General features: G+C 33.0%; 1 protein-coding gene across 1 annotated transcript in view; it reads left to right on the forward strand.

Moving 5' to 3' along the window:
- LOC145292057 (carbamoyl-phosphate synthase [ammonia], mitochondrial-like) overlaps positions 1 to 23,848 on the forward strand; it is a 165,484-nt gene that overhangs the window by 104,581 nt on the left and 37,055 nt on the right. Inside the window, exons 15-26 of the mRNA XM_080138102.1 lie at positions 3,502 to 3,630; positions 3,936 to 4,080; positions 7,462 to 7,538; positions 8,482 to 8,615; positions 10,838 to 11,036; positions 11,583 to 11,759; positions 14,211 to 14,329; positions 15,484 to 15,625; positions 17,216 to 17,281; positions 18,233 to 18,367; positions 20,028 to 20,138; positions 22,969 to 23,163. Coding sequence (XP_079994228.1) covers positions 3,502 to 3,630; positions 3,936 to 4,080; positions 7,462 to 7,538; positions 8,482 to 8,615; positions 10,838 to 11,036; positions 11,583 to 11,759; positions 14,211 to 14,329; positions 15,484 to 15,625; positions 17,216 to 17,281; positions 18,233 to 18,367; positions 20,028 to 20,138; positions 22,969 to 23,163 — 1,629 coding nt within the window. The remainder of the gene's footprint in view (positions 1 to 3,501; positions 3,631 to 3,935; positions 4,081 to 7,461; positions 7,539 to 8,481; positions 8,616 to 10,837; positions 11,037 to 11,582; positions 11,760 to 14,210; positions 14,330 to 15,483; positions 15,626 to 17,215; positions 17,282 to 18,232; positions 18,368 to 20,027; positions 20,139 to 22,968; positions 23,164 to 23,848) is intronic.

Genomic DNA, 23,848 nt, shown 5'->3' on the forward strand with positions numbered 1-23,848 from the left:
CGTTCCCAGAAGTTGGTTAACCCCACCATTCAGAACGTTTGACTTGCAAGCGCAGGATGGTTAAGTAAGATCAACAGCTTTTGAAGGAAGGAAAACACAAGTTTTTAAGTTCAGTTAGTATGTTTCAAAGAAAAGATAGGAAATAAGTTTGATTTGCAAATGGTGTACATTTGTGGGACTCTAACTTGGCAAAAATAAACCTTTGTAGCTTGATTCTCTCTTTATGAAGAATTTGAATGCAAAACACAATAAATCCAACTTGCTTAAATTGATACATCAAACAATAAAAGGGAGAATATATTAAATCTAGACTTTTCACTAAAATCTTATTTTAATTGGAAGTAAAAGAAAATAATGCCATGTAAAACAAGAATTTGGGGTTGAAATGCAATACTTGTTTTACATGGCATTATGTGAGTGAAAGATGTATATCGGCCAACTGTATTGTGAATGACACACATGACACCATTAGCTGACCATGTCTGAGTAAATCAAACTCATGTTAAAATTTCCAAGCACTTTTTTTTTTTTAGCCCGTGGTTAGAAAAAGATGTTAAGGATTTCTTTGTCTATTGCTGCACATGCTAAGTATCAGGAAAGCTGAATCCTTAAAATTTATATTAGTCAAGATAAAAAAAAAAAGGATTTTCAGTAAATTTTTTTTTCTCTTTTCTTTTAAATTGTAAAATTTAAGGGGGTGGTGGGTGTCTGTAGTATAACCATGTTTGGAAAAGAGGGAGATTGCCTGGTTGAAAAAGAGACAATTGCAACTTCTCTTCTGAGTTTCGGATTTTGTAATCATGCCTATATTTCTTTTTCTTTTAAAGTTGATGACTTTTTTTATTTTTGCTGAAAGTTTAGGCTTAGAAGATGTCTTTTTTTTGAGGGGGGGGAGGCGAAGTTCCTGTCTATGACCCAAAGGTTTATATCCAGGGACTGACTTAGCCATGGAAGTTTATTAATCCCATTTTGGCTCAATCAATGTTATGTTGCCCTAGCAGAGTGACACAGGAGCTCTGTCTTTCAAAAATAGGGAGTTGACTTGATTCATTTTACCACTTAAGAATATTGGTTTGAGTCCTTTATGTAATATTTAAACATATTTAGCAGAATTGATGTTTCCTTCGCACTCCACTAATATGACATGACCGTCCCAGGGAGCGATTGGGCTCACCACTGAGGGAGGCTAAAACTCCCCAAACACTGAAGAATGCTGGGAAGATATGATTGTTTTATTCTTTAAGTATCGTTGTCTGTCCAGGCAACGGCGACCAACCTTGCTGAGAGAAAGAATTGATTTATAAATTCCATTATTTTATGAAAGTAACAACTTAATGTCACTTTGAGAGATGTAATGAAAATATAATTTCATTTCCGATGCCAACGAGTGATGACTCTGGTTTGTTTGGCCTGAACAGCGGCTGCAATCAACAGGTGCAATCGGGGGAAGATGGGACCTCCCCTGAGGTGACGTAACTAGTTGCAATTGGTCCAGGAGGCAGCCTTGGCTCACTCCTGTCACCTCACTATATGAACGGGGCCCCGCAGCGAAACCGGCAGAATTGAGCTGAGACTTTAAGAGAATCAAGCACAATCAAAGAGTCGTTGCCCCCCTCTCTCCCCGCATCCTTCCACCACCATATCAAGAGAGAAATTAATCTATTTCTTTTTTTTTTTTTTTTTGACTCCATGGTGTCTGGCAAAATATGGACAATTGTATATAAGTATATATATATATATATATATATATTGCATATCTTATCTTGAATTAATCAGTAGAATTGAGTTTGTCTTTCTTTTGTGTGCATGAGATTGATTTCCTTTCAGCACGAAAGATCAACAAAGCAGCGGCATATCAACCCGATCATGAAATCAATTTACGGGTTCTGCTACACTAAGATACCCTGCGAAGGACGAGCACGGGTCACATTTGGTGACCTGTGACGGGAATAGCTTCACATGTGGAGCTGTTTAACCAGGATAGCTTCACACTAGGTCTGAGCGACCATCACTCCAAATTGCACCCCATACCATAACCTAGAAACTCTCATGTTTCAGTGTTAGCTGCAGTCTTTTTAAGTCAAACTCTTGCTAAGAGAACCTTTATACCCAAACCCTTCCATTATCGGGAAATAATGCAAATCAGGACTCCTCATAGAAAATGACATTGATCCAAAAGGTCATAGTTCTCTTCACCATTTCATGAACTCCATCTTTTCTGCACTTGATATTGGCAGGACAAAGAAGAGGTTTCGTTCTCAAAGCTCTTCCATAGTAGCCTAGCTTGTAAGATATCTGACAGCAGTTCTGGGACTGACACCAGCTTGTGTTACAATGTCAGAGGCTTTGCACCAAGAATCCTCTTCAACATTTCTTTTCACAAAACTCTAGGTTCTTTCAGAGGGCCTGGGGCGACCTGGATGAGGTTTTGTGCACTCTTTGTCTTCTGTAAATTGTACGATTACTCTCTTAACAGTAGAAAGGCTTATTGAAAGATGTCCTGCTATTTTGCATTTACTAAGACCACCTTCATGTTGTTCCATGATTTGTCCTCGCAGAAATTCAGATAGATCTGATGTTCGTTTCGTTTGTGGCATGCTTCAATGTCATTACATGCAATTTTAATGAGATACTGTTATTCCAGCACTATTCTTATCTGTAAATGTAAATAAACATACATTAATCTTAGGAAAAATATTTATCTTTGTGCCTATTCTTTTCTGTCGTGTGTGTGTGTGTATATTATTATTATTATTTTATTTTTTCAGAAATAAAAAGACAAACTGGAAATCCAAGACTAGAGTCATGGACTTCCAGTTTGTTGGCTTTCATGGCTCTTGTGAGCTGTGACGTTGTTTGTCTGTAGAAATAATTATATTCTCTCTCACATTCTGAAAATTCTAATATTAATTTGCTCGCTAAGTTAGCTTGTTAGATTACATCATACTAGCGAGTGTAAAAATTCTACTTGTGAAACATCAGCTTCGGTTTTTAGAAGTTGCATGATCACACACCTCTTGTTTGAGATGAAGTAGGTACGTTCCATAGTCATATTTCTCAGTGGTTTGCTTGATCTGTGTTAGTTAACAGACTTTCTTGTGTGTGGCATTGTTGCTCAGATATAAGGGTGCTCACCTTGCATGCGAAAGATTCAGGTTTAGAATTCTGTGTTCGGATTTGTTCAACTGATGATCCCAAATGAGGGCGAAACTCAAGTCTTAGACATCTGGTTTGTTGGCTTTCATGGCTTATGTGAGTTGCGATATTGTTTGATTGTGGAAATAATATGTATATATATATATATATATATATATATATATATATATATCATAATTTTTTTTATTTATACAAACATTTTTGGTATCACATTTGCAGACATTTTTCAGTTCTATCTGGGAATCAGCTGAACTTCATCAAGCCAGTTGTTTTATATGTTCAGGTGTGAACAAAACCTCATCAGCAACAACATGCATATATTTTTCTAATAATTTTCTATTTCAGCTACAAGATGCCCTAAAAGCTGCTGAAACTATTGGTTTTCCTGTGATGGTACGAGCTGCTTATGCCCTTGGAGGTCTTGGCTCAGGGGTTTGCTATGACCCCGAATCTTTGAAGGAAGTTGTCAATCATGTGAGTAGGAAAAATATTGATACATTTAAAAAAAAAAATCCATGGGGGTAGCATACTCTTGTTCTGTCAGCCATGACTGGGTAAAAAGTCTTAATTTGCAGCTGTATTCTTAGTATTACCCACATTGAGGATTGAGTTCTCAACTTTTGGAAGAGTATCACTTAGAACTAAATAACTTAGTACTTTATCCGTTACGCCACGGGTCTTTACGCACAGTAGTTCAAATAATCCAAATTATTAATCCCCATCTCCAAAATTCCAAAACGTGTTTTCTGTTTATTTTAAGTTTATCTCTTGTATTTTAGGCCCTGGCTGTGACATCTCAAGTCCTTATTGAAAAATCACTTCTTGGGTGGAAAGAAGTCGAATATGAAGTCGTGCGGGATGCAAGAGACAACTGTGTGACGGTGTGCAATATGGAGAACTTTGATCCACTTGGTGTCCATACAGGTAAACAAAAAAAATCAAATTGTAACCTTACTTTTGCCATTTATATCCATACGAGTTTATAATGTTCCTCGAATAATGCTTGATGTTTCTTCTTATGGTTATGTGTTCCAATGCCATTATCTTTGTTGACGATGGCATGTTACATAGAAATAAACATTGGCACTTGTCTTTCTTCATTTGGTGGGTCAATTTTTTTTTTTTAATGGAAATTGCTGGAGACAAGGCATGAAGCCACTTAATGTAAGGAGCTAACAAGAAAGAAAGCTGATTATGGCAAAGATGGGAGATGTTTCCAGACTTTAGTCTTGAAAAGACCAAGGCTGTAGGTAAAAGGAAAACAGTGAGCAGGAAGCGAATTCCACAATTTTGCAGTCCTTGGAAAGAAGCAACTGGAATAAGAATCTTTATTACAATGAGGTATTAAAACAATTCTAGACTAACACGTTAATTAGCATTTCACTATCTGTTCATAAGATTCAGAATGCAGATATTTTCATTGCTTACTTTTATTTCTGGTGTTTTTAACATTAACTTATTTTTATATTTATTTCTTAATTTACTGTTAGTATCATGCCAGGCATCACAAAAGAAGAAAATCATAGGATGTCCTCATGACTCTATATCAATTTCTGCTCTCAAATCTTTCAGATTTGACTGTATTTTTTTCTGCTTTCATTTAATGATGACTTTTTGTTCAAATTTATTTTTAAATACCTTTTTACATATCACAGTTGAAGGAAGATAACTCTTATGAGTATTTCTTTTTTATGGAAATCGCTCTGAAGTCACTTGATATAAAGAGCTAAACAAAAACATAACACTTCAAGGTAAAAAAAAAATAACAAACCAACTATAAGTGTTAGATTTTGAGTCAGAAAACAACGATTCTTCCACCTTTATCAGAAACCTCACTTCTGGAAAGTGACAAGTAAATGACAAAATAAGGGAAACAAAGATTATGATAATTCTTTAATATGTGCTTAGATGTTATTTTCACAATGTTTTGGCCAATGTAGCTTCCAACCTTCTTAGGAATCTCTGTAGAGGATTGTTGTTTACAGTTGATTATTACATAATCCTTTTATTCACTATTCATAATCAATTTTAAGTGTCTTCTTGTTGTTGAAAGTCGCTGGAAAAATAGTGGGATCATTCTACTGCTCCAGTAGATATCTCACTGCTGATGCAATTCTCTACCTGTATAAGAGCCAGGTACATCCAAGGATGAGGTACTGTTGCCACATCCGGGCAGGAGCTGCTAGAAGCACCTTATCCTGCTTTGACAGAGTTAGAAACAAACTTCGTAGTCTAGTAGGAGATCCCCTTTTCTCTTCCCTACAACCTCTTTCCCACAGAAAAAAACGTTACAAGTCAGTCTCTGCTCTGTCGATATTTTCATGGCAAGTGCTCGTCTGAGCTCCAATCTATGGTCCATTATTGCCAAACTTTCACAAGAAACACTCGTCTAGCTAAAACCACTATCAATAATTTCTCCCATTCTTTATCTGTGCCTAAACCTAAACGTAGATTCCATAAACAAAACTTCTTTCTTAGAACTGCATGCTTGTGGAACTCTCTTCCATTTTCCTGCTTTCCAGCTAGTTAGAAATGTTGTCATTTGGTCATCTTCAAGTCCAACGTAAACAAGTTCTTGATAAGCCGTCCCCTTAAGTAATCCAATTTACCAAATTTCCACTACTAACGATTTCTACGATATTGTCCCATTGGCTACTGTACACTCGTTAACCATTATTCTCGAGTGGCCTCTGGGCCTTGATAAGTGATGACTCCTTTGTAAAAAAATCAATTTTCAGTACAGTTGATACAAAAATTTCTGGTCATTCAAGTCCTAACTATTTCAGTATTTCTCTTCATGATTACAATCAAACCAAGATCAAAGTGTAGTATCTGTTCTTCAGATGCTGCACTTCCATTTCTTGTTCTCTTTCGGTGGAGGAGAAATCCTTCACGACTGAGACAATTTTTATTTTTGTACCTTTTCTCCACGTTAAAAAACGACCCTGGTGTCTAACTCTGCCCGTGGGGAGGCATAGTAAATAGGTACAATCAAACTTATCCTTCGTGTTCTTCATGACTTTAAATGAATGTAGCTGTTTATTATCACTATTGGTATTCACTAAGAGTCTGGGTGATGGTAAGTCTCGAGATTTATAGCATACTTCAACTCTTTCGATAACGAATGCCCATGATTTTACATTATCGTAACAGCTGTTTACTATTGATTTCTTGCTGGCAACGATTGTTGATCTTCTTTGGAATTTGGGTGGTAATAATCCTCTCCAAAGTTCCAGTACTCTCTTCACTCTTCCAGCAAAGGTCTTATTAATGCACTTCCTTTTTAGTCTTTCCATCCTCTTTGAACCTTCATGCCTATTTTGTATTGTTGTATCAGCCAAGGCTGATGCCACTTTGTAGGTCGGGTTTCTTCTTATATAACCAACAGTCATGCATGCAGAACATTATTTTTTAGCACAAATCACAAAATAATAAAGAACCAAGTCATTCCAGTCATAATAACAAGTTTCAAAAAGTAAACACATCAGTATTTAAATGAAAAATAACATTTTGTAGACATTTTTTGGCAATTTGGAAATGTGGAGGATTTATTTTTCTGTTTCAAAATTTTGGAGATAATTTGTATTATTTTGACACCTTTGCCCTCACCTTGTTTGTTATTTTTACGTTTCAGTTGATGTGACCAACCCACCTACTTTTCCAAGTGCATCTTTTTGAACTCTGGAACTTATACAATATAGTAAACTAAACGATTTATTTAATCCACGGGTGTAGATTGTTCAACCTGTAGAAGATTGTCACTTAGAAATGATTACTAATTAATATCTTTATTTGTTCTACCAGGGGTCAATATGAACAATTTGGGAAATTTAAATCTAATCTTTTTTTTTTTTTTTCTAGGTTCAGTCCTTACTAGTTGGCAATAAAAACTAATTTTTAATAACCAATAATTAATTAATGCTTCTACTTTATTATGACTAATGTAACAAGAATAATCAATAGTTCAAAACTTTATATAGGTTCTTTCTTTTTCTTTCTTTTTCTTTCTTTTACATTTTCTCTCTCTTTTTCTCTCCTTTCTCCCTCTTCCTACTCTTTTCTTTTCTTTGTCGGCCTTCTTCTTTTCTTTGTCGCCCTTCTTCTTTTCTTTGTCTCACTTCTTCTTTTCTTTGTCTCACTTCTTTTCTTTGTTTCCCTTCTTCTTTTCTTTGCCCTCCCTCTTTGTTCATCAAATGCGGACACACCAACAATGCAATTTAAAAAAATTAAAAAAATTTTTTTTAAGTAAATATGATTAATAAACGAAACAATTTTAAGAAACTAATTTCTATCTTCTTTCTTTAGGGGATTCTATTGTTGTGGCTCCAAGTCAGACATTATCCAACCAAGAATATCACATGTTGCGAGAAACAGCAATCAAGGTAGGTAACCTTTTTTTAAAAATTGGATTTTAATCATTTTATCCTTTCACTGTTTGAATGTATGTTTAATATTGTTGAACAAAATAACGTATATTCTAACATCTGCATGTTGAAAATGCCTAATTTTTTGCTTTTTATTGAAAGTTTGGTTGGTCATTATTTTTAAGTGTCTTGTTATTGAAAATATTTTGTTGGTTTTAAATATTATTTTCTAGAAAGAAATTTTATAGAAACCTCGACAGCTTTCTTGTCTGGCAGATATGTGTTTGAAGTTAGTGATATCATTTTGTATTTTCATTTGTTTTATCCAATTTTGTGGTATTCGGAAGAATGATTGTGCAAAATAGATTTCTGAGTTTGTAGATAAAAATTCCAAATTTTATTCAGATAAATCAGCACAAATTTCTTCTGTTGTTCAAATGGGATGACGTCTTAGATATTAATTTGTAAATAAATCAAATCTCTTAGAGCAATATGAAGGCTATAGGTAAGATGCTGAAAACTGGTGGGTATTTACCTTCTGTCGTCTGTGGAAAGATGTGACACAAGATCAGAAGGTAGGGATTGAAAAGCTAGTGCACAAGACGTGTGCCGACAAAAATATGCACATACAGTCCTACCAGCATTTCCTATTAAGGACGCCTTCGATGATTAGCAATAAACTAGCTCCTTTTCCAAGGGACTGGGAGGATAGACCTCCTAGAACTAAACAGCGAGACAGAAGCAATGTCACCCAAAATATGGAGCAACCTCTGTCCGACTGATTTTTGAGGACATATCCTCGTGTGATATAAACAACACAATTCAATTTTTATTAGCTGCAACTTGATTTGAATTTCTCCATTCGTAGTTGGAACTGCTTCATCACAATTGTAAAGCTCTCTAAACCTATTCCTAAAAGCGCCATATTTTCTTTGTTTTTGTTTTCCTTTTGAATCTGTAGGTCGTTCGACATTTTGGAATCATTGGAGAATGTAACATCCAATATGCGCTGCATCCTAAATCATTGGAATACTGCATCATCGAAATTAATGCCCGACTTTCTAGAAGTTCTGCCCTTGCTTCCAAAGCCACTGGGTAAGAACTTTTTTTTTTTTATTATCCCTGATTGAATTCAGCGCTTCTACACTGTTGGGACAAAATTTTGGAAAATTGTAATATTGAATTTCACATGAAAACAATGGTATCTACATATTCCTTGTATTTTTAAGATGATTATATCCAAAAGTTATGAAGATCGATAAGGTAGAAAATTATTAAAGGAAATAAAAAAAATAGAATTTGATGAAATCAATCGTAAGACACAGGAGAGTTCAAAAGGGAGGTAATTTTCTGTTTCAGTTGAAACAAGATGGCCACAATTTTTTACTTGCTAACACGATTAAAATTGCTTTTTTTTTTTTTTTTTTAATAATTCAGTAATATTCAGGTAATTTCGACTGCATAATTTGGAAGCTACCATTGTAATTTATTAGAATTGACAAAATAATTAGTAGAAACCATTGTTTTTTTTTATCTGAAAACTCCATTTATCGACTACAAAATTTTGTCCTAATACTGTAGAAGCGCCTTAAATTTTTTATAGAAACGTCGTTATCAGAATAACTTGTTTTAATTATTATGTTTATCTATGTTCATTCAAAAGTCTACAAATGTGTACAAAAAAATAAATGTACATCTCTTTATAGTTGTTAGGTAAAGTTTGATGAATGAAGAGACATAACTTTGTTAGAAATAAGCAGTTATGCCCCTTGCTATATCTAACTCTCTGGCATTGACTGAAGAGACTGTTTTAATAGATTGTCACTATCAACACATGTCTATCTTGATGTGTTCTCAATATCTACTATTATATAAAAGTGATTTTGTGTGTGCGAGTTCCTTCCTAAAAAGTTCCGAAACGGCTGTTCCTATCTTTTGCAAATTTCACACAAAGCTAATTTATATGTCTGGTAGTGTTCTTAGATACGTTTTGTACAGAAATTTATCTAATAACTATCGAAAATCCAAAAATCCAATCTTATAGTCTTTTTCTTATAGACAAAAAAGAATAATTTTTACAGGGAAATATTTAAAGTTACACCAGCCGGTGTTACGTAAAATAATTCCCTGTAAAAAGTCCTCCATTTTTATCTATAACAGAAGAAAGACTAGGTCTAAGATCATTATATATATATATATATATATATATATATATATATATTGTTTCTTATACACTCTTTTATGCACTTTACACAATGATTTCGATATATTGTTATCTACTCATGAAACTTTAGTTTGTCTTCTCTCCATATACTAAGAATGAAGTGGTAAAAAAAGGTACAATTCTTCTTTTTTCATCACAATCAATCAAGTTGTGATCAATTTTTATATTATTCAAGTAGTAATGATTGCAAAAACTTAATTTTTTGGTATTATTTGTTTATTGGAAAACTGTTTTCATTTTGAGTGTTATTTTCAAAAATTCTGTGCAAATTGCTAAGTTTGACAAGGTACATCTGAAGAATGGCACAGGTTACACTGACTGGAACTGTTAAGTGTTGAGGCATTATGTTGAACAAAGATGACGGCAGTAAATCAAATCGGCAAAGAATCAAATGCAGTTTCGATCTTGAGTGTTAAGTAATTCCTAGTAACAAAGATGGCGGTGAAAAATCAAATGCAGGTTCGTGACAGAGACGATGGCGAACTGATTTACTGGCGCCATCTTTGTTCAACATAATGCCTCAACACTTAATAGGTTTTGGGCCTAGCCATTGTCTTTTCTTTGACGGTTCAGACTTTGAATTGTGGCAGGTGAAATTTCTGGGGTATTTAAGGATTCAGAAACTATACAAAGTTATACAATCACCAACAGAGAATCCTAATGACCACGAATTTCTTGAAAAGAATGCGACTGTTTTTGCAGAACTGACTGAATCCAAAATTCGACATTTTTTATAGTAACTTCTGATTGGTTGGTTATTATAACGGTGGTTAAAAAAAAATCGTTGGAGTCATTGGTGCCATACCCTCATTAGTAGTCAAAAACATTTTAACAGAAACATTGTGAAAATAACACTCAAGATGAGAACAGTAGTCTGAACAATCCAAATAATGCAAATTATTAATCCATATCTAAAAATTCAGAAACATAAGCTCAGCTTGATTTTTATCATTCTTGATTTTTCATTGGCCATTTGCATTGATAATTCATAGATCTGGATGATATCAGCTTAGAAATTCTATGATAAACTCCATCTGATGTACATTTGTTTTCTCAAATTTTTTCTTGACCTCTTGTTTTTTTTGTTTTACAGATATCCTTTGGCTTTTATTGCTGCCAAATTAGCTCTTGGACTTTCCCTGCCAAACTTGGAAAACAACACCACACAGATGACCACAGCCTGTTTTGAACCAAGTCTTGATTATATTGTGGCTAAAATTCCCCGCTGGGATCTTGACCGTTTCCAGCAAACATCTAAAGTGATTGGTAGTGCCATGAAAAGTGTGGGTGAAGTAAGTAAAACATGTAGAAAATAACTAATAGCTTGAATAACCGTTGGTTTAAGTAACCATTGGTTTAAGTAACCGTTGGTTTAAGTAACTTAGTATTAATTAAGCTATTTATGAAAAACTCTTTACATTATTCATACATAGGCTAAGTCACGGGAAACGGATGTTTTTAAAGAAAAGCAATTCAAAATCAATAACTAACTAAAACAAAATTTCACATAAAAGATAAACAAATAACAACAAACTAAACGGCATCTTAAACAGGTTTAAAGACTACCTTACTCACTCCCTATCCTTTACTCAAGGAGAACAAGGCGCATTCTATAAACATCCGTTTCTCGCGACTCACCATTTTCTTGTGACTTCCCCTGTATTTCAGACATTTTTTATATTTTGATTGTTGCTATTTTTATGTTTTAGTCCATTGTACTTCCCAGCTTTCTTCAGATGGTGTTCTATTAAATGATGTAGACGTCTATGACTAATGTCCATAAAGTTTCTTGTTAAATTTTATGTTCTAAATATTACTCTATTTTTCTTCATTCAAAGGTAATGTCCATTGGTCGAACATTTGAAGAAAGTCTCCAAAAAGCTCTGAGGATGACCCATCCTTCCATTGAGGGATTCACTCCCACTCTTCCGGCAGGGAAACAATATCCTCCAGATTTTGACCTTGAAGCCAGTTTGCGAGTGCCTAACAACACCAGAATTCATTCCATCTCAAAGGTACAGGAAGTTCACGTTGTTCATCATGTCTGTCACAGTCCTTGTTACGTGTAATAACTACGGCTGTGACATGAGAATGTTCTTTCCATTGTTTTGAGCTTCGAGTATATATCTGACACAGTTAATCAACCGAGAACCACATCACTCTATATAAAAGCATATAAAATATCAACAGATACACACTCGAGAGTCAAAACAGTGAAAAGAATATGCTGTTGTCTTAGCCGTAGTAATAACACACAACAATCATGAAACAATAAAAAATATTAATATGTATTCATGCAATAATATGATTTCTTGCATATTTCTTTTAAATAAATGCATTCATTTAGAGACAAATGAATAATATATGCATGAAGCTAGTTTTCTGTTTTGTCATTTTAATTCAATTTTTTTAAAAACCTTTTTGTTTTTTTGTTGATGATGGGGCATTCTACCAGATAATAAACATTTACCTACTAAATATAGAGACTCCAACTGAGAGATGCGTACAATTCTAATGATTCCTTTAAGCATAATTGTTTGTATCTCTCTTGCATTTGGTTCATTGGGTATATTCACGAGCCTGTTAGTTCCTGTATGTATGCATGTGTACTTATAAAAGCATTTAATTGTAAAAATTGAGTTTAGCATGCACATGTTGAACGTATCGCGTTTAGCGTGCACATGTTGAACGTATCGCGTTTAGCATGCACATGTTGAACATATCGCGTTTAGCGTGCACATGTTGAACGTATCGCGTTTAGTGTGCACATGTTGAACGTATCGCGTTTAGTGTGCACATGTTGAACGTATCGCATTTAGTGTGCACATGTTGAATGTATCGAGTTTAGCGTGCACATGTTGAACATATCGCGTTTAGCGTGCACATGTTGAACATATCGCGTTTAGCGTGCACATGTTCAACTTGGTGTTAAAAGTGCAACATTCTTCATTGCAAGTGTGTTCAAAAGTGTGTGTCAAATAGCTATTGAAGTTCATTAGTTTTTTTAACACATCCACAAGAGGGAATAAAAGTTGTTATAATGAAGCAAATTTTTGTAGGAAGTTTTAAAAATCGTTTAACTTGGAGTCCTCAAACAGATAAGTTAGTTTATCAAGTTTTAGCCAAGTTTTATAAAGCACTTGCAGCACATTTTAGAAAACTAACATTTTTGGTTTGCTACATTTCAATTGGTTAAAAAAAATAATTTGTAGGCAGTCAACTAGAGATGCACACTTCATTATCAACTTGCCATAGCCAAGTAAACATCTTCACTTGTAGTAATGTTAAAAGCAGCAATGCTAGTAATAATACCAACATATCTATCCTTGATTTCAGTCTTCTAGTGGAAAAGAAATAATCCAAATAATCCAAAATTTCAACTTGGCTGTTTTTGCTGCTGCTGACAGTATAGCTGTGAGTTTTGAACAGATTGGTGCAAATAATGACAGAAATATATTTTATCACTACAAATTACATAGGTTTGAATATATAATTTAATCTAGTTGCATAAAAACATTTTTGTAAGCACTCCCATTTCTTGTACAAATTTGGTTTCCCAACTCGGAGTCGTCAGACAGCTAAATTGATATATCAAATTTTGGTTAGTTTTCAGAATCTTTTAGAGACTTAAAAACTGAATTTCCTTAACAACAAAAAATAACAAAAAAATAAAAACAAACAAGTGTTGTCTTTTTTGTTGTTAATTTATTGATTTTAATAATATACTGAATTATCTCCCTTAGTACAGTGATGAAAGTGTTTAAACTCTTTCTGGATTTTTTTATTTTTTTTATTTCCGGGATTTGAGATTTTAGCAATTGGAAGATATAAGCGAAGGCTTCAAATTGAAAGAGAAAAGAAGCTGATGAAAGTTGAACACTCGAAGATCAAAGAAACCTTTAAAAAACAACAACTGAATAACAATTCACCAACCAACACAAAAGCAAAAAAAAAAAAAACCCCGAAAAAAACAAAATGAAGCAGCAAAAATGAAAACAAAAAACACTCAAGTATAATATGGAAACTAAAATTGCATTTTTACAAAAAATGTATTTTAATAAACAGTTTTTAAAATATTTTATTTTTAATCTTTTTGAAGATTTTATAGTTTCAACATATATCATCATATTAATTATCTTCATTTTTAGTTTAGTATATATTTATTTATATGTATTGATTTTACAAAAAAATAGTCTCCTTATAAAAATAAAACATTTAATTCCATTTGAAATTTATGCAAAATTTGAAGGTCAGAACACAGCACAACCTTTTATGTCAAATTTTCTGAGGTGTGGGAGTGAGTGGGTATAAATGTCACCTCCCCCACTTAATAGTTTCACATGATCACCACTTTTATATCAATGCAGAATATTTTGAGGGTATTTTTGAAAATTATCACTTTCATGGTAACATATACAAAAGAAAAGCTATTTATATATATATATAGGTATTTCATTAAATTACAGGCTTTCCATGCTGGTTACAGCGTTGATGAAATTCACAAACTCACTCAAATCGATCGATGGTTTCTACACAAACTTCTCAGAATTGTCAACCTCGAAAAGGACATGTCTCTTACAACTCCGTAAGTATTACGAATTTTCATGTATGCTGCCTTTAATTACCAGATTATATATATATAATATATATATATATATATATATATATGAACTTACAATTAGATAACGTATTTGATTCGGCATTGGACAAAAAAAATCAAAATAATCTGATGAGAAGGCATCAAAGTTAACATGTTACACAGCTTAACATCACAAGTGCATTCCCACAGAAGAGACGTTGCGAGCTTGTCTTTGTTTTATTGTTATTTCCATGGCAGGTGCTCGTCTGAGCTCCAATCTCTCGTTCCCCCTCGCCAATATTTCACGAGAAACACCCGTCTGGCTGAAACTACTGTCAATAATTTTCCCCACTCTTTATCTGTGCCTAAATCTAAACGTAGATTCCATGAGCAAAGCTTCTTTCTTAGATCTGCATGCCGGTGGAACTGTCTGCCGCTTGCCTGTTTCCCACCTGACTACAACTTGGATGTCTTCAAGTCCAACATAAACAAACTCCTGACAAACCGCCCCCTTAAGTAAGACGCTCTATCAGATCTCAAATACTAATTATTACTACAATACTATCTCATTGATTACTGTACACGCAATAACCCTTACCCCTGAGTGGCCTTCGGGCCTTGATAAGTGGTGACCCCCATGTAAAAAAAAAAAGAAAAGAAAAGCATATGATAACTGTAGAAAATTTTACTTTGGTTTTTAATAATTGTTTTTGTATATTTTTATTAGACAACCTTTACGCTTTTACCTTGTGCACACACTTTATTGTTGCTACAATGTACTCCGAACTTATTCCACCGTAACAAAAATATTCCTGACCCACTTAACTAGCAGTTGATCTCATCCCGTTCAGTATAGAGGTCCCTACGAGTCAGAAGATTTTTTATTCTAATAGATTTTTTTTCCTTGCTTGCCTTTGGAATTCCCTTCCTGTTCTCTGTAATCTCGACCATAGCAACATGCAGAAATTTGATTGAAAAGGGAATAATCAACTCTCAGCCATATTGCCCCCCCCCCACTCACACACTATAAATCTGATCACAGTAATCACAGATTACTCTTCGGTGGCAATATGCCTTGTCTGAGGTGAATAAATTAAAAAAAAAAAAATGAAAAAAGGGGCAACATTTCCAAATTGTTAAATTTCTTTATTTTCTTTAAGGGAGACAATCGATACGGAAATGCTCAAATTGGCCAAACAAGCTGGGTTCTCAGATAAACAAGTTGGCAGAATTTTGGGCACCGAGGAAGATCATGTCCGTGAGATTCGTCTAAACAAAGGAATCCGACCTTGGATGAAACAGGTACGATATTTCTTCCAGTTTTCCGTGTCTGTTCTACTTTGAGTCCTCTAAAAATAATTCTGTTTGCAAACATTTATGTAAATTAAACCGTTTAGTTATGGAGACTCTAATAACCTAAATGCTTTTCTACTTTTTAGAATCAATGTTTGTTTTAATCAGACAAAATACATGTTAAAATATTTCTTACTGTCCAAGACAAATTTGACGCTATTTGGAAAGGAAACAGATATCATATCTTGGTAAATAATTGATGTATTTTTTTTAATTCAAAATAAACACTCCATAGTTTACAGATAGTTATTGCTCCCCTGACAAAGAACGGACTGGACCTAGTAATTCACTCCTGTTAAAACTTTTCTCAATAACCATGCCTTGGATTTTTTAAAAAATTTTGCGCAAACATAAGTCATGGTGAAAAATATTTTTTGCCAGAACAGATTTTCTGGGATAACTTTAGTTCCCCCGCCATATCCAGGGGTCATTATAAGGTAAAATTGCTCCATAAAATCGTTCATTCATTCATTTGTTCGCACTTTTCTCAATAACCACTCCTTGAATTTTATTTTGAAATTTTGTACAAACATTAGTCATGGTGAAAGTAAATTTTTCATTTGTGGAAATGGGCCTCCAGATTCTCAGCTTGTTTTTTGAAAAACAATATCCATTTTAATTGTCCTAATTACCTGTAATTTGTAATTAATTGAACAGATCACCATCTCTTAGCTATCTCTGTATTTTTCTCACCCTTCTATGTTGATTTAATCACTCAAATATTTCTTAATGGCTTTGTGATCATTTAGAAGAAAGAGTAGTTCTTTTCTTCAGCGTGGTCTTCTAATATAATTACATAAATTAGATGGAAAATCGTCTCTTTAATTCTATTTAAGAATAAAAACTAATAATACTTGAAAAAAATAATTGTATGTTAAATGCAGAAACCCATTTAACTGAAAATAATTTCCAGGAATGAAATAGAAATTATGACATATTTTTCAAGTAGCAAACCATTATAAAAACAAAACAAATGATAATATCATTTTGAAAGGAAGATTAATGGTTGTAAAAAAAAAAAAAAAAATGGAGGTGTATGACTTATGTGAATGGATGCCGTTTTTATTTATCAGCCTTTTAAACAAATAGTTTAAACCAATCAGAGAGCATGTTGGTTTAAATAAGAGCAAAACACCAAATGCAGATTAGCAGAGAATAATTGAAGCCAATCAGAGAGTGTGTTAGTTATGAAGTCAATATAAGTTCTCAGACTTGTCATTAGTCTCTTCCAAAATGAAATGGTGAGCAGTCTAAATATAGAAATTGGTGAAATGGATTTGAAATAAAATCTTGTTTTCTTAGAACGAAGGCAGCAAAATAGATTGAAGTATCTGGTTTGTAAAATACATGATGGCAAACTTTGAGGATTCTACTGACTTAATGTTATTTATTAGACAAATTTAATTTGGTTTATTTTTAAACATTATTTTATCAAAAGTTGAAATGAGATTATTGATTAAAATAAGAGATTCCCTAAAAATTCATCATAAATAATTTTATTAAAATGGTGAATAAAAGCAAAATTTCTTTCCTTTTCAGATTGACACAATGGCTGCTGAATATCCTGCTCAAACCAACTATTTATACTGCTCATACAATGGAATGGTGAGTTTATAGATTTTTGTGCTTGTTTCAGAAAGGAACCTGGTTATACAAATTTAAAAAATATAATCTTTACAAATATAGTAACTACTTAACTAGTAGGCGATCTTCTATCTCGCCTTCAGCAACTTCATCACCTCCAGAATGCAATATCTTTATGTTACCGGCATAAATACATTTGTTTTGCATTGGCAAAAGTGTTGATTCTGATGGTGCTTATTTCGATCAATAAATGTTTGTTTGAGCTGAGATATGTTCATCTGAATTTAAAAGTTAAAATCCACAAGAGCTTTATTGTCAACCTGATACTTCAATGTGCCTAGTGTCTGGCATTATTTCCATGAACAGAGAGTATCTGTAAGTGTTTGTTCACTGCCGTGCTTTCCGATTATTTATAAATTAGGAAATTTTATGGAGTTAACATATTGTAACCATTTTTTTCTCAAAGTCTTTAAACATGGATATATTTTGTAATTTTTTTTTTATTGGCTCACACATGAGAGATTACTAATGTCTTAACTAATTAAGGATCGATGGGTGGACACTGTGAACAGAAATCTCTTCAATTATTACAACATTATTGGCAATCTGCCTCACTGAATGTCTCATAGTCAAACTCATCTGAAACCTTCCTTTCTCTGCCAACTGTGATGTTCTGTGTCAGGTCTTGACATCTCTTTGTTTTGTATTCTACTTTGACCTATTACTTCGTACCTAACTTCAAATCATCTCTCCATATTTTTTTTTTGTAGGAACTGATTTATTTCCCAAACTTTATGTTGCTTTAATCTGTAAATAGTTTGATTCTTGTCAAGATTAACACTAGCTGATGTAATCGCTATTTGACATTAGAGCCATTGATTATGTAACGCAAGAATCATTGTTCATTGTTTTTCATGCTTTCACTTCTAGTTCTTTCATGTTTGTTAATGATTTTTATGCATCTTTTTAAAGGAACATGATCTTGAATTTAAAGAACCAGGCACCATGATTCTTGGCTGCGGTCCTTATCACATTGGAAGCAGTGTTGAGTTTGACTGGTGTGCCGTCTCTGCCATCAGAACTCTGCGAGAATTAAATCAGAAAACGGTAAGGATTTTTTTTCTTTGAAATCCAAACTTTAGTTTTTAATTACTAATTTTCATTGACAAAGTTTTTGTAAGTAAACTTTGTTGTTGGATGAGTTTATATTTTGTAGAGGGGGGGGCAATTATGGAAGGTTAACGTATCAATAATAGGATTGATATGGTTCATATCAATTTTGAGCAAATAAGTAATTCTAGGGTCCTCGATAAAAAAATGATGAAATTTTGATATAGGCAAAAAGCACTGGTAAGCCAGATTTCACGGATTCTTTCTCTTTGGACATTAAGCAAATGTCTTGTTACTTTTAACACCTAAAACCAAGTTTTTCTCCTTTCCCCATACATGGTGCTACCAGTTCAGGCTCTCTGAAGATACTGGCTTCCTGACCTAAATGCACCAAACGGTGATGCTATTGTTTTTTCTTTTCCCTTGATAAAATTCAATCATGTTCTAGAAAGTCAAAAACAAAAACAATTTTATTCTACAAAACAACCAAACCAAACACCATGAATAAATATTTAAAGATATAAAGAACTTGAAGCAAAATTTTTTTTTCCCAAAATGACCAGATTCAGCATTAAATGACTCGAAAAGGGTTGAAATGCCTCAAAACGACCAAAGCATACCTTTCACCTAATGAGCTGTTTTGCTCTAGTCAGAATGAATGTTTTAAGCTCTTGTGATGGATTTTGAGTTCACGGTAAAATGGATCATTCTACCGTTATAGAAAACATTTGACTCGTTATGCAATCCTTATATTGTATAAGAGTCAATACATCCAAGATGGAATACTGTTGCCACATCTAGGGAGGTCTGGCTTTAACAGAGTGCAAAATCAACTTTACAATCTAGTAAAGGATGAAAACAAATAGAATTAAAAAGCAAAAGTCAGATATGTCCTAAGAGTAAGCACTGCTACCATACCTGGGTGAGGGACACCTCTCTGAGCATTCTCCATTGCCTATAGAGTTCAGAATTGACTTCAAAATTTATACAGCCCTTTATCATGGTAGAAACGTGGCTAGTCTTTCTCTACTTTATCGTTATTTCCATGGGAAATGCTCGACTGAGCTCCAATGTTTCTCCTGGTAAGACATTCACAACAAGAATTTGTCTCTCTACCACCACAAAAAAAAAACACTTTCCTTTCTCTGTCCATGTGCCTAGTGGCACTATTTTCATGAACAAAGAATATTTGTAAGTGTTTCTTATCTGTGGAAGACATTAACATGAAACTGCATCTTTGCTAATTACAGCTTGGTCATGTTCAAATCCAATGTCAGCAATTTCTTGTCATAAATGGCCCCATAAGTAATTGGGTATTGTCAGTATTATTGGTTTTTGACTCCAGTTTCTGCTATTTGAGTGGAAAACTGGACATGGTCAAGCATACAAGAAAGCCATTCTTAACCTGAGGGAAAGGAAGAGACTTTCATGTTATTTGAGAGGAAGATAATCATTAATCACTGCACTGTTGTTCCATCTGCAGAGTAGAAACCGGAAATCAAAATGAGTATAATATCTTGACTATAGAATTAAATAACTATTAACATTATAAGTAGAATGATGAATGGTGTATATATTTATTTATTTTTATTTGATTATAGTTTTTTCCATTTTGTGAAACCAATTAAAAATATGAATTTAATTTTTTTCTTTTTAGATTGTTGTGAATCACAATCCAGAAACTGTGAGCACAGATTTTGATGAATGCGACAAACTGTACTTTGAGGAACTTTCCCTTGAGCGTATCCTTGACATTTATCAGCAAGAGGTATACAATTTTTTTCTTTTATGATAACCAGGTGGGAAGGGCAAAGCTTGTTCATATATTGTAATTATAATAGTATTTGAAATTATGAATGATGAATTTTAAAATTCAATAAGGTAAAAAGCTATAGCAAACATCTAAATGAGTATTTTAACCATAGTTCCTGATTTCAAAAGGCGAAAAATTAAAAGATACATCTGCCTTACTTTTAATGCTAGGTTTATTTCTGGTGTCTTTTAAATTTAATAAAAACCCTTCAAAATTTGCTGACGAGGAGACCTTGCTTATTAAAAAACTATATGTAATTATTGTACGTAACTTGATGTCTACCACAATAAAAAGCATTGTTTTCCGAAACGATCGTACAGATAATTGATTTTGTTGTTGTTCCTTATGAAATGGATTTTTAATTTAATTATAATTTGATTTTTAAATTTTAAATTATCAATCACATTACTTAATATTGAATTAGCTCTAGGATATTTACCTATCGAGCTTATTATATATCTAAATTACAACAAGCACTTTCTCTTTCCTGTATTTTAATTAAACTAGTAATTTCACTGTTACATTGAAATACACTCAGCTCTTTAGACTATTGTTCTAATCTCCTTTAAATTATATATATATATATATATATATATATATATATATATATAAATTTTTTTATTTATTAAACATTTGAATGTTTTTTATTCAAATATCTATTAAATATTTTTTACATGCATAAGTCATCCATGAACATGCATGTTTCTAAGTATCATTTGTCATCAGCATGGCTAAACTTTTTGATAAGGATCAAACTCGTTTTTACACACATAAAAAATATTTAATATATTTGAATAAAAAAACATTCAATTGTTTAATAATTAAAAAATCAATAATTATAAATAATACATCCCAAATGGAGGCAACTAGAATGTAAACAAAGGGCAGATAACTGCTTTCAAAAACGATCATGAAGTGAACAGAAAATACCACAGAATTGCTAATAAAAAAAAAAATAAATCAACAATCTTATATATATATATATATATAGGTAAATATTGTTTAAAATAATAAAATTCTTCAGCTTCTATCTTTTTTGTTTTAAAAATTAATATATATTTCATATGTATCATAAACGTTTTTGATTCTTCATGCTACCATAGTAAATAGAAGTTTGACCTACTTGGATCATGTTTTTTATGTTAAGTTCAAAAGTTCCATCTCTTTTAAAAGCTGTTGAATTTTTTTATGCGACATGAGTCACACTTTTCATTCATTAATAATCGTCATCAAGAGTGCAAAAATGTAATATTCAACTGATCTGTAAATTTTTAATACTAGCCTTTTTGGTTACTTTTCAATTTTGAGCTATTATCAATACTCCACATGGTTGTCTAATGACAGCCATGTTGTTTTTGTGTTCTAACAGTTGACACTAGCTGTGCATTAAATGAAGAAACACTTTAAAATAAGTTAAAACATACAAAACTGTATGCTTAGTTTTATCTTTCTTTATTCCTTCTGTTAAGTACAGTTAAATATACCCAAAATTATCTATTTGTTGGTTTATTTATTTTATTCAATACTAATCGGAAGTTATTGTAATTTTAAAAATAATTTTTTATTTACTTTGGTTATATTGATTGTTAAATATTTTTACATCAAAGGACAATTATATTTAATATTGATCAAGCTGGAGAGGGGAGCAAGGCAAGGTAACATGTTGCCAAAACTCTTCACAACCAGTCTCCAGGATGTGATAATCAGTTGGATTGTGAGAGAGTAGAGGAGTCAACATCTTTGCTGATGATATAGTATTGATACATACTCTCCTCAGGAACTAAAGGATATGCTAAATGACATCCACTCTAAGTGCAAACCGGTTGGCTTCAATATGCATCTTGGGGGAGACCAAGGTGATGTTAAGCCAGCACACTGCCAAGTCATCAATAATTGTTGGAAAGACCATTGAGGAAGTTGAAAGCTACATCTACTTAGGAAAGAAAATTATGAAAGATGGAGACCGCCTCCTTGAGATAAAGAGAAGGATAGCATTGGGATGGGCAGATTTTGGGAAAGTGGAGGATATCATGAGAAGCTGGAAAGCAAGTATGGCAATCAAAAGGGAGATCTTTAATGAATATATACTCCCCATGATGATCTACGGTAGTGAAACATGGGCCCTGACGTCTCACCAAAGTGAAATCTTGGCAGTGACACAAAGAAAGATGGGGAGGATAATGTTAGGCATCACTCTACAAAACAAAAAGACAAACATCTGGATCCACCAACAAACACGTTATTGATATCAATACTGCCATGAAGACATCCAAACACAGATGGGCAGGGCACATAGCTAGACAACATGGCAATGAAATGGACACCTCGTGAACATAAGAGGCCAAAGGGAAGACCAAGAATGAGGTGGAGGGACGACCTGATACAACACATTGGTCCCACATGTCAACGGATAGCTCAGGACAGAGATAGATGACTAAAGTCCAGGGAGGAGTTCCTTATTGAGTGATAAAACCCTTATTGTTTGATTGATAATATTGTTTGTTAATAACTTGAACAATTTTATTATTACATAATTTGAACTTAAATAGCAAACCAAGTATTTTTATGTGTCTGCAATTAGCTATCAGTTATTGCTTTTTGTTTAATAAGGTATTAAAAAAATAGGTCTTTTTCAAACATAGCTCAATACAAGGTAATATTTTAATATATTTTGTTTAAAATATATAGGAAAAACCTTAACGAAACAATCGTTGATGTAATCGGCTTTAGTAATAGTAGTACAATATAATATATGTACTGTCCTTTTTTTTTTTTTTTTTTCTAGATATGCAATGGAGTTATTATTTCTGTAGGTGGACAGATCCCCAATAATCTTGCCCTTCCGCTGTACAATCATGGAGCCACCATTTTGGGCACCAATCCTAAAATGATAGACAATGCTGAGAATCGGTCAGTTTTCTCAGCTATGCTTGATGACTTGGATATCGACCAACCAGAATGGCGTTCACTCAGTTCTTTGGTAAGTAAACAGATTTGCTCCATTGTTAGTACCTTACACACATATATGCATATACTTGAATATTTCTATTATTTGAAATACTGTTCTTATCAGTCATACTTTTTCACAATCTTTTGGCTGCTGTCAACTCCAGCCTTCTTCAGGTGTACCTTTTCAAACTTGGGAATCTTTTACAAACTGGAGAACTTTCTATTAAGTCCATAGAAATAGTTCTCATTTCATCAATCATGACTGGGTAGAAGTATTCATTTGTTTTGGATTCTTATGCAGAATAGTGATTTTTTTTTTTTTTTTTTAAATTTTTATTTTATCAGCATGTTCCAGGCAGTTTATGTAAAACAGCCGAGAACTGCTGAATGAAAACTTTTCTTTGTTTTACTGAGAACTATGACCAATGGTTAAAACGCTAACAAACAGCTAAAAATTAATGAAAAATAAATACAATTATAACTTAAAACCGTTATCATATGGCAATTTAAATTAAAAAAAAAAAAAAAAAAAAAAAAAAAGAAAAAAAAAGGTACTTATGTAGCTTACGGACCGTGCTGAAATAATGTTATTTAGAGACCCATTCTTAACATCAGGAGGGAGGGTTTTTTTTAACTATTCTCATTATTCACATTAACATTTATGAAACAAGATACCATAAAAAAAATCTGGTGGTTTATATAACCTTCCCAGAATA

Source organism: Euprymna scolopes, chromosome 13, assembly GCF_053919585.1.
Source record: "Euprymna scolopes isolate OS-2025 chromosome 13, ASM5391958v1, whole genome shotgun sequence".
Lineage (NCBI taxonomy): Eukaryota > Metazoa > Mollusca > Cephalopoda > Sepiida > Sepiolidae > Euprymna > Euprymna scolopes.